We start from the raw sequence: 11,830 nt of genomic DNA, 5'->3' as shown, positions 1-11,830 counted from the left end.
GAAGAACGGAATGTCACACGAAGAAAAAGCATAAGAGAAGAGCCGCTAACAATAAAGTGGCTAATAGTATTCTCGATGCTCAAGAGACGTGGTTTTCTCTAATAAGAGATATCTTATTTAGAAATATCTCAGAAATGACTGCGGAGGTTCCGACTAAATCCACATACCCTGTGGCAGGGAATTATAAGCTTCTAACGTATGCATATTTGCCGCCGTGACAAACTTCTTAAAGGAAGACCCGGAATGCTGCAACTTCTATGTAAACGAAACGTACAGAAACAAATAGTAGCGAACAACGTAGCGCTGTGAGCATGTACCATTGCCGTGGCGCCTCTCGAAATGTAGCTCTGCTACGCAGTAAATTGAATCCAAGCACATCTTTCATTGGACAGCTCTCGCACAGGGCGGTCTGCTTCTTCTTTTTGGCGATTGTTTTCTCAGGACGTCCCATTAATAACCTCGACCATGCGCCAGTGTTTATACAATAAAGTTGGCAATAACGAATTTGCCGCGGATTCCGCCCTTAATGCGGCCCATATTTACATAGTATACCCCGACAAGGACAGACCGCATAATCTCTTCCATTTTCTCAATCCCCGCACTTTATTTAATATTCTATTACTGACACCAAGCAAGATTTAATTCCCTTCGCATAAGCACACATATTTCCAAGCATGCGTAGAAAGAAGACTTGAAAGAAACGGAAGAGGAAAACGTATTCGCAGAGTATTGTACTTTTTCTTCATGAAGAGCCATTGCTCTCTCTCTCTCTCCCTCTTTCTTTCTCTTTCTCTCTTTTTCCTTTGTTGTAGCATGTTTGAGATGAAGAGCTTCGAGCGAACGTAAAAGTGCTATCAGTGCGTCGCGATCTTTCCAGAGAAATTGCTCATTGGTTACAAAAATAAAAGGCTTTCTTCTGCTTTCGGATCGCGCACGCCGTAACGAGCGGTCGACAGTAAAGAAGGGAGAAACATCTCGAGTTTAATAAAGCACGCCTCCGTTCGCAGTGTTTCTGCTTGAGAGAGACAGGCGATGGGCACAAAAAGATTTAAAGAAACAAAAGAAAAGTGGCCCACGCTTTTCCGTCATTAATAACTGTCTCCGACGGAGCACTAACTCGGAGCTGCAAATGAATATTAGCGACCAGAGACAAAAAAAAAAAAAAAGAAATGCAGCGTAGCGAAGAATACAGGGAAAAAAATGATAAGAAGGAGAGGAGGAAAATGGGGAAATCAGTTGTAGTAAGACGGGGAAGAACATCAAAGACAGTTGACATAAAAGTAACAGTAATGCCGGAGAGAAGCGAGAGGGAGAGAGAGTGAAGGAGAGAAGAAAAAAATAATGGGTCCTCCTTACCCGGTCGTTTGACGCATGGTCCCAATTCCCCCGATTTATTATTCCAATCGCATTACAAAGCTGGCTAGAGCGCGCGCGCGCGCGCTCGAGGACAAAGCGAAGTCGTCGCGTCGCGCATTAAAACGCGAGAGGATTGGTGAGTACACAAACAGAGAGCACAAGATTCTTTCTGGCTATCGCCAAGGGGGGACAAGAAGATGGGAAAGGAGGGAGAGAGGCTGGGGAGAGGGGCTCAAAGAGAGAGAAGAGAACGGAGAAGGCGAAGTTAAAAAGCTCCGGGTGAGAAATATAGAAGAAAAAGACTTGCGCAACAATGGCCCGAAAGAAAAGAAAACAAAGCAAAGAGAGGTAGGTGGAGACAGTAATTTTCTATCAAGCCCCGTTTTAGAAAGACATCAACTCGGTGTCGTCGTACTTCGGGTTTTTAACACACTCCCTATAGAGATGCGAATGCGTTTGCTTTACGAGTACATCTACTTCCTGGAGGCTAGCGCTGTGTTCTTTCGTGTTTTTTTGATCACTCCCCGGCGTCGTCTGCTCGCTTTATTTCCTTTGTCCGATTGCCATGCAAAGAGCACTCGTGCCTATGACGGCTTCACTTTGCGCCGCCGTCTTTTCACTGCTTCGTTTTTCGGTTTAAAGAGAGGAGCGTTTGTTATCCGCACTGATTCCCTCCATCTCTCCTTTTAATTCAACCAATCCCAGTTCCTTATTTTTGTGTTATTTCTTCTTTTTCTTTTTGCCCGTGCGCCTTTGGTCCCAATATCTTCGTCTGCAGCGAAAAGCGACGAGGCTCGCCTGTTCATTCCGCCCGAAACTAATTTGGCTCGTGGCTCCGTAAAAGCGTTTTGAATTCTCTCGAACGAAACGACGTTTAAATTAATGCCTGATTTGAAAAATGGGTATCTTTTGCGCAAACAGTCGCCGGGCTTTGCTCGTTCATGCCGCTTCCCGGGAAGAGCTTGCAGCAGGGGAGTACGTCAAAGCAAACAGTAAGGGAAGAGCAGTTGCAGCGCCCGAACGTAATGCGCATGTCGCTTTGCAAAAAGAAAAGGATGAAAAAAAAAGCAAACCAGCTTTCTGGCAAGTGTCGCGACGTGAGAAATTTGTAGCTTCACCCTTAGCCTCTCCCCCCCCCCCCCATTTCTTTTCATTTTTTGATATCAAGCTCACTATGGGAAAGATGGATGTAGCTGTACTCCGAATCTGGAATGTAAGCTAGCTTTCATGTACAGCGCTATTCGCATAGAACGTGAACTCTAGTAACGAGTTGCAAGTTTCCTTTCTGAGTATTAAGCAGATTTGGCTTTAAAAGGACACTAGGGATACTTTAGTGCTGAGGTATGTGTTTCCAGGCGAGAGTAATTACACAAGTATCGGAATGTTCGAGTGATTGTGCAATTAAAATTAAAGCAACGATATACGACTGACAGCATTCCACCTTTGGTTATCTTCTCCTTGCATACATTTAAACGTCGATTTAACAAAGTCCATTGAACCCGAGAATTATTTCTATAAATCTAAAACTTTATTAAGTCGGCAATACTTGAAACAGTTATAATAAAGAAATTATTATACTTATTTCAAAGCAACAAATACCGATATATGTAATCTTTGCCAGCGTACGCACTTGTAATGCTTGCCAAAGACTTACTAGTAAGCCCGTCTAGCGTGTTCTTTGGTCAATAGTGTCCAGCGCCTGACCCACTGCGGTAGCTTAGTGACTATGGCGGGGCGCTTCTAAGCTCGAGGTCACCGGTCCGAGGCCTAACACGGCGGCAACAATGGGAGTGAAATGCAATAACGCTCATGTGTTTGCACTTAGGTGTACGTCAGGTGGTCAAAATTAAACCGGAATCCCATACTACGGCGTGCCTCATAGCCAAATCTTGATTTTGGCACGTGAAACTCTCGTTTTCAATAACTTCGTTGTTTATATACGGCCCCTGAGCTTAAACCAAGCATTCCCATATTTTCCGCGCATTTTCCTGTATCCCCCCTCCCCTCTAATCAAACTTGCTAAATCGGGTCAGATATTGTACTCACTTCGTAGATTCCAGGTTTTTGACGCATTAGGCTCTAGATTTTATGTGAGGAAATCGAAAGCAGCTCGTTAAACCAAATATTTTGTAAAATTGTGTTTCCGTAAATTGAGGTTTGATGGTATATATCCAAGCCTTTACAACAACAATTTCTACTGCCTTAAAGGTTTCAAGCAAAAGCTGATTTATCTTCGGCATGTCGTTGTTGTAGTAGCGGCATAGTTGTTGTGCCCTCAAATGATGACACTTCTGGTTCCTCACGCGTTTTCTTTCTTTTTTTTTTTCATGCGCGTGTTGCTCTTTTCGTTTTCTCGCAAACGATACTTGTACCTACTACTGCCCACTGACCAGGTTTCCATGTGTGTGCCCACGTGAACACGGTTTAATACCTAACGAAAACAAAAATTAAAAGCAAAAGGGGAAAAAGTCGCCGGAACCCATGCATATATATATGTGGGAATCGGCTATAATATAAGCCTCCTTGTTCTTGTTCTTGTTCCCTAATGAAGTGGCACAATCCGCTGTGGGAGATCTGTTATGAATCGTCTTCACTTCTCCTTCTTCACTTACATGTAGCTCAACGCTCCTGCATCAATGCATGCTAGGGTCCAATTTTATTCACTTCACTTTTCTTCTCCCCACTCGGCGGCTTCTGTTTCAGACTTCTTTATCTATGCGTAGCTGACTACAATTTGTTCTAGCCTACCGCGTGCCTCTTTTTCCCTTTGGGTAAGCTCATTATGCTTAGTGGCACGGGCAGGGGTGTCTAACTTTTTGTTGTTCACTAATTTATTTTTATTTTTTACTTACCTCGCCATACGCTATGTATAATCTGGCACCTACGAAGTGACGCACACTCTGGGGGATTATATTTTTGGCAAGAAATGCTCGCATTTCCAGTGTCACATATCCAGCTGTACTTGAAACAGAACAGCGCGGTTTTGACGGGGACAAGGAGGGAGACACGACACGGACGAGCGCTGACTTGCAGCTGTGTCGTGTCCGCGCTGTTCTGTTTCAACTGTGGCTTACCAACTCGCCCAAACGTTCGTTTTAATGATATCGAGCTGTACATACCTAGTGGCAAAGGTTCCGTTTCGGACACATAACCAGTGGCAGTTGTAGAGCTGCACGCAACTAGTGACCCAAGTTGTTGTTGCACAATCGACCAGACATCAGTGGCGAACGGCCAGTAAAAGAGAGCTTCGCTATAAAAAGACAGCTGCCAATGTAATCAATCACACGTGACATATTAGCATTTTCGTTGGTGTCTGACAAAGAGAAAGTGCACGGGGAGAAACGCTCGTGGGAGACTGAGACATTTATTTTAATTCGAAAGTTTACCGTTCGGCATGGAAAATTTGAAGCATTCAAGTTATACGCAGACGTATTTATTTGTTGTGTTCAATAATGCCATACAAGTACCTATGCTCCGCCCGTTCCTGTTGACTGCGATAGATGGTAGTGAAGCAGGCAGCTTGAGTGTAGTACCACTTATGACGGGTAGTGGTGCCTTGGTGATCACACAATGCCACAAGTGGTGCGGTATACCTGCGAGAGAGCCCCTGGGCGAGGGCAGAAGGCGCAGGTCGAGCCGAAGGCCAACCGATGATCCGGAGCCCCATAGACAGGTTGCGGCTTATTCTTCTCATCCGACAGGATGCAGGGGATGTAGGCGTTCTTCATCCGTTCAGGTGGGAGAGCAAATGATGATAGAAGCCCCCCCCCCCGCCCCCCTTTCTTTTTTTGGTGCACGCCCTTTGGACAGCCAAACACCAGACGACAATGATGACAGGTCCGCGCCCCTTGAAATCTACACTGTAAAATAATTTACACCCTTAAAAGCGAAAAAGGGTATAAATGTGTCTATAACTCATACCCTTAGGGTGTGAGTTATGGGCACATTTGCACCCTTTTTCGCTTTTAGGGTGTAAATTATTTTACAGTGTAGTGTGGAATTACGTAAACACGTGCTTCCATTGTCAGATCATAATGTTGAAGAGTTTTCATTGCAGACTGCTAAATTCTCCTGTGTTAAATAAGAGGGCTGGAACTGGCTAGAAAAAAAAATACTCGAGCATTTCTTTTTTTTGTTCTTACTCTTCTTATGGGCGGCCTGATTCTAGAATCATGTGTTAACCGGCCAAGCTTTCTGCTTTACGGGCGCTTGCAATGAGAACTTAAAAACAAAGCACGAAGTAGTTATTCCAAGTGCAGTCATTCAATATTTTTTGGGAATAGTCGTCCTCTCGAGCGTGTGATCACGCGTACATTGCTTCTCTATTTGTTAGTGGCCGTGTTTGACCGTGCTGTCACTGCTTTCGAATTGTGTTAATACCATACTAATATAATAATAATAATAATAATAATAATTTGACTATACCAAACCTAAAAAAAGAACTGCAGACAGTTTTGTTGCGTTTGTATCCAGCTAATATCGCTCCACGATCCTGGGTTATTGTGTAGATTCCCGCGCCAGAATACCAGTTTTAACGACGCTTCGTAAACCAACACCGTTCCGTAATAAAGACCCTATTTTTTCATCCGCGCGCCCGGACATGGGCGAGGCCGTAATTAGCCGACTCGCCTTCTTCACAAAGAAAAGAAGTTCTGTTAGATAAAGACAATACCTCCACGATGAGGCGAAAGTAACGTCGCGTATAAGGTTGCGCTAATGGACAAGTATTGATTTACGGCCACCTGTCCTATCGCATGAGAAGCCGGTATCCACGTGGTTGTTCGACACAAAAGATGGCGACAAAAGTAACATTTACCGCAAAAACAAAATGAAAGAACACACAGGACACTTGCAGTCAGCTTTTGTGAAACGAGTATATTTATTGGTCTAGCGACATTCTGTTCTTATATTACAGAGGTGAGCTTAATTACAGTGGTACCACGCGGAAGTACGTTTGATTTGTGTTGCTTACCGTGGCTTTTCTTCTTTTTTTTGTTTTTTTCGAGGCATGGCAGCATTTGCTGCGTATTTCTGCGAGTGCTCCTTTGACTAGCTGAAGGTACAGTGAAAGGCAAAATTGTATCGACGGACTAGCATTAAATGACAAGTGAAACGTATAAGAAACAATTTCCCTCGAGGGGCGAAGTTGAACACCAACAATGCAGGTGAGCAAAAACAACGGTTTCGGCGGTATTTGCAGAATGAAGCAGTAGTGCCAAAAATGCGCACAACGCATGTCTATCGCCTATTTACATGCCCGAGTGGGCGGTTCACCGGTGGGAATGGCAACATGGGGGTGAACGAAAGCTACAGTGAATCCCCGGGCACAAGTTATTCGGTGTTGATAATTTGTTGATAATTCCGTGTTGATAATGTTGTTGTTGCAGACGGGTAGAGCGTTATGACGTAACGATTCATTTCACCCTATCCTATTCCATTTTTATCATCTACCGAACCGTGACCCAGTCAACCCAGATGATAATGCAATTGACCCGCCATGCACTCGGGTCAATGGGCAACGGCGCAAAAAGAACAAAAAAAGGGAATGGAAAGCAAATTAAATCGTTTTGCTATTTGGGGGCCCTTATATACTCGGGTGACTTAATGGTAACTTTTCCACCGATTTGAAACACTGGCATAACTGCGAATACCCAGTACGCTGAGAAAATTTGCAGAGTAAGCCAGTGTCTCCACTTTACTACAACTTCTTAATGCAGTGATGACCTTTTTTGTGAAATTACGTCAAGAGGATGACGCAGAGGACGCGTTGTTGCTGTACATCCAGGTCTCATCACTCTTGTTCTCGCAATGCTTGCGTCGGTTTTGTCCTTACGAAAGAAGAGAACTTTCTGCTGCACTTTGTCTTAGCGACGGACAGAACACGTTGCGAGCGTAGCGGACTGCTTGAATACTTTAATAAAACGATAAGCTGGCCTCCGGAATTGACCAGCGGTCATCTGCTCGGGTGTGATTGTGGAGGTCCTTGTGCCACAAATAACTCTTATTGTTGTCTAGACTGTTGAAAGCAAGCGTACTGCAAGGTACCCGCCATAAATGCATGGTGTAGCTCTCATTGACTGATGGTTGCACACGATCTTCCCCTTCTCTTTTCTACACAGACAGGAACATTTCTTATTGTTTTCCTTTACGTACGCCATTTTGGCGACATATTAGAGAAGTACCTCCAAACAAAGTTTTGGGAGGTGAGTAGTATTTAATTTACTCAAACAAAACGCCCTCCCGGCAAGAGAAATAAAAAAAAGACCCCACATATTATTCTTCACCAAATATTTTGACAGAAATTTCGTCTTCATGAGGAAATTAGGCCTCAATTTCTTAGTTTGCAAATTCAAAAATTGCCACTGTATTGTCCTCTAAAACCTGCAACTTCTAGTGAATTCTACAAATTCATAGATATTTTGAAAAGGTTGCAAACAGAATATAGGGAAGCTCACCTATTTTTCATTAAGTGTGAAAGAAATGCGAGACAGCTTGTGTAGTGTAGGCGAAAGCTTTGAGTGAAAGCAGACCGTATTGACAAGTTTTGAACACGCTGAAATAATCTTAGCCCATATCCTAATAATACTGCTAAAACACGTTCGCGAATTAAATATGGTCAAAGCACATGCACTTAAGCCTAGAAGTTGAAAATTTGATAACCTCACTTTGCATAAGCAGCTACACTGCTCTGTCGATATCTTAACGTCGAGCAACAAGAGGAATGAGAGATGATTGAACACGCAGAAATAGAAGCTGAACTGAATGCATGTTCAAAAATTCATCTCGAGTTCTTTGGTTGTAGGCACTCCTAGCAAGGCTTATTTTTTCTTGCATCTGTGATCACCAAAGCGGCGCCTTATAGATTATGCTCAAGTTGGCGCACTCAGCTGCACGAGAGCCGATTTAGGAACAGCATTCGCCAAATAGCATTTTATGGCTTTGCATAAACAGTACAGCTTGCGTGGAATAGGGGCCCTATAACATAAAGCTATTCCAACCTATTTTTATACCAATTCATTGACTTCAAACTTACATAACTGCCGTCACAAGCATCGGGCGGTGACCCGCAGCGTTTTTCGACAAGGCCAATCAAACACTCTCCTCGTTATTCCATTCACCCCTTTCCCGAGCAAAGAGTAGCCAGCCGGTGCTTACACTGGCTAACCTCCTTCTTTCCTCTCCTTTTGTCTCTCTCTCTCCTCGTTTATAGGAGGTCACTTTAATTCACTTTCAAAGCGACCTTTTCCTACCTTGTCAGCTTTTTCTTATCTAAGTGGCTGACCAGAGGCGAGGAGCACGCGTAAGTGGAGAGTGTTTCGGTGGGGCTGAGCTAACGAGTGAAAGTAGACAACCGGAGGAGGAGGGCAGTGCCGGCGCCAGCGATTGGGCCGCTTCCCCTAGCATGGCTCTCGGGGTCTAGACGAAAATCGCAGCGGAATGCAACGGAAGATTAAAAATGCCGCTAAAACGAATCCTCAGTGAAGAAAAGTTGGCAGAGTGATGCCAAGCACGTGCCAAAAGAGCTCGACAACGTTATCTGCCGAGCAAAATTTTTTTATACGTACATAAAACCCTTTCCCCCTGCAACTCCGAGTATTTAGTGCCAGAGCGATAGGCGGGCAGCCATCACCTAGTCATTTCGGAACGGGCAGTCTATGGCTGTTCCGAATAAATTCAGGTTTGTTCGGCTTATTAATGCATTTTTATGCGTGCACCTCGCTTTGACGTGGTGACTTTTCGCGATTTTGTGACTTCGCGCGACAGACAGGTGAAGTGGGCGCAGCATTAAACCTTTTTAATAATAGCGGAGGGCTGATTGTAGAAGAGGGGTAGAATCGAAAAACAATATTTTACTTTTCTTCGGTGTAATCATGCATAATCAGTGTGTGTACGTCATATCAGATGAAGTTTTCGCAGTTTTCCTGAGGTCGAGTGACAGACAAGCAAAGTGGTGGTGGCCAGAAACAAATTTGACCAATGGTGGAGGGCTGATTGCATACATGAAATAGAAAAGATTGGAATAGCTTTACGTTATAACGCCCATAGCTTTGTATAGTGCTTCTGATCACAGAAAAAGCAAGATGGTCAGACTGATTGACTCAAAGGGAAGAAAATGCAAGCATAAAACAGGAATGCAAAGCTGTTTTGGTAAAAATGTGGGGACATGAAGTTCACTCAATAGATTACATAAACAGAACATTGTCTCCGACTAAAAACAAAAAAAAATACAATGAGTGTACCTTGTTTGAAATGAATGCACGATAAAATAAAAAACATGGACCAAGAATGTAGCAGCATTTTTTGGTAACGATGTCACAGGTAACATACAATGAAAGTGCGCTGGTATTGCGGACATTTTGCTAGGGAGAAGGGCGAAATATACTGTCAGCTGTTTAAGAAAATTGTAAGTAAAGCAGCGAACGTCCAGCCTCCAACAATATGTACTTCCTTTTCCTCATATGCATAACACAAAAGGCTGAACACTTCCGCTATCGGTAGTATCTGTGCGACTCTTATTCCTTACCGCAGTATTTAACGAAGTACATGGTCTGTCCCATGTACGAAGAACATATCTCCTGTTGAACAGCAAAGGTCTTTATCAGATTTATTGGTACAGCGACAAAGGAAGCAAGCTGTATCACTGCTGTGTGTTGGGCGTGTCGGTATTCGACCTTGGATAACATATTAGCGCCAGCTGACAGAGACAGAAAGGAGACGTAGAGCCCACCGTGGCGTCTACGTCTCGCTTCTGCCCTTGTCTGGTGGCGTTGAAATGTTATCAAAAGGAAGCAAAAATCAACCCAATGATATTAAAGTGTAAAAAAGAAAAAGAAGAAAGAAAGCCAGAACCGGTTTCATCTCGAAGCTAAAAGGCTGCTTCCTTTCTTTTCTTTCATTTTGGCAGCCTATTCCAGGCCAGTCTGTTCAGTGCACTATAATGAGTTCGGTGTGGAGATATGTGGAGCAAAAGGGCACTAGTTAGGGGACTCACCATGACGCAGGTTGATTCTTTATTTACTTGAGCACTACCATGTCTTTCGCAATTCCGCGTGAGCAAATTAACACTGTACAAACGTGGAGCACAGAAACGTGTTTTGCTGCTCGTTTGTAATTTTGATTTCTCGTGCGAAAGCGCCGGAGACACATACACACGCGCATTACCCCATTTCACTCTTCTACTGATGACTCTGTACAAAACAAAGAAAAAGTGATCACACACGTGACTGCTGTTTCACATTCGCTTGTTTAGCGGGTGAGAGGACGCTGTATGAATCCTGCTGGAGGAGTCACCGCAACACTACTTCAGTGATTCCAAACAGAGTACGTCGGTCCTGCCAAATAGAAGCTGTGAAGGCGTCTGACACTGGCACATGTTTTACGTTTGTTTCTTTAGAAACACGTCGGGTATTCAGACGTGCGTTTCTTTTGAATCTGTTTGTCGGTTCCTTTTGAAAGTGTGGTTGCGTTGGCAGACATTGCACAAATCCACACAAGATGTACTACCGACTCTGTACTCAAAAAAAAAAAGAAATAAAGAAGCAGGGAACGCTAGCGATAACGCGGCCGTTTCATCCCCAAGCCCTCCCATCTTCGAGCCTGAAAACTAGCAGTAATAATGTACGTTCATGGTTGGCATAATCAACGATAGTTCTTCTATTCGAAACGGAACCTCTTGACCCTTTGTCACGGAAATCCAATAACGACTTGCCTACACTTTGCCCTGGGGATCTGACCGTTACGGCGGCGGATGATAACAATTAAAGAAAATTTTGTCAAATGAATTGTTCTATTACAACAGCTCAGCTCGCCGTTGCGACGTTGTCTTGAGGGACCCCTACAACAAGACAACGGCACCAATGTCTGGTTTCACTTGGCTTCGAGCATGGACTCTGTGCCGGGTGGCTGGTTCCCATACGGACCGCTAGGGTGCGCCGAAGGGTGTCCCACGGTGTGGACGCCACCCGAGAGATGGTCCGCGCCGTCCGTCATGTGGTGACCCGCCGTGCCGTTGGGTAGAGGTCCCGGAGGCGCGGCTCCCGCACTTCCAGAGGGTGCTCCTTGAGCACCGGTTCCAGCCATCGGGGGTCCGGGCACAGGCGGTGTCTGTCCGGGCAGCCGCTTGGGCTGGCCCCCGAGGCCGCTCCCCGCGGCTGATGTAACTCCGGGAGGTGGCGGACCGTGGTGGTGGTTGAGGCCCATCGGTCCACCGGCTCCAGTCCCCGGCATCCCTCCGGCGCCACCGCCCCCGGCGCCGCCGAAGTACGGCATGTTAGCGAAGATCATTCGCTCCTCGTAGTCGTACTCGCAGAGGATGCGATTCTCGTGTAGGTAGAAGCGGTCGCCCACGCAGAACCTGCGGAGAGCACGTATTGCGTTGATAAGCGACGGTAGGTCGACCTACACCACATTGCCTGATGCTATTGTATACTGAGCACTGTTCGCAACATTCACAGGGGGAAAAATTGTGGGGGAG

General features: G+C 45.0%; 1 protein-coding gene across 2 annotated transcripts in view; it reads right to left on the bottom strand.

Moving 5' to 3' along the window:
* Nucleotides 1-6,218: 6,218 nt before the first annotated feature.
* Nucleotides 6,219-11,830, bottom strand: part of LOC142579335 (uncharacterized) — a 163,931-nt gene continuing 158,319 nt past the window's right edge. For both annotated transcript variants that reach the window (XM_075689410.1, XM_075689412.1), the window contains exon 4: nt 6,219-11,710. In XM_075689410.1, the coding sequence (XP_075545525.1) occupies nt 11,224-11,710 (487 nt within the window). In that variant the 3' untranslated portion in view covers nt 6,219-11,223. The remainder of the gene's footprint in view (nt 11,711-11,830) is intronic.

The sequence above is a fragment of the Dermacentor variabilis genome, chromosome 4, assembly GCF_050947875.1.
Source record: "Dermacentor variabilis isolate Ectoservices chromosome 4, ASM5094787v1, whole genome shotgun sequence".
Taxonomy (NCBI): Eukaryota; Metazoa; Arthropoda; class Arachnida; order Ixodida; family Ixodidae; genus Dermacentor; species Dermacentor variabilis.
This window is presented reverse-complemented; position numbering and strand designations above follow the sequence as displayed.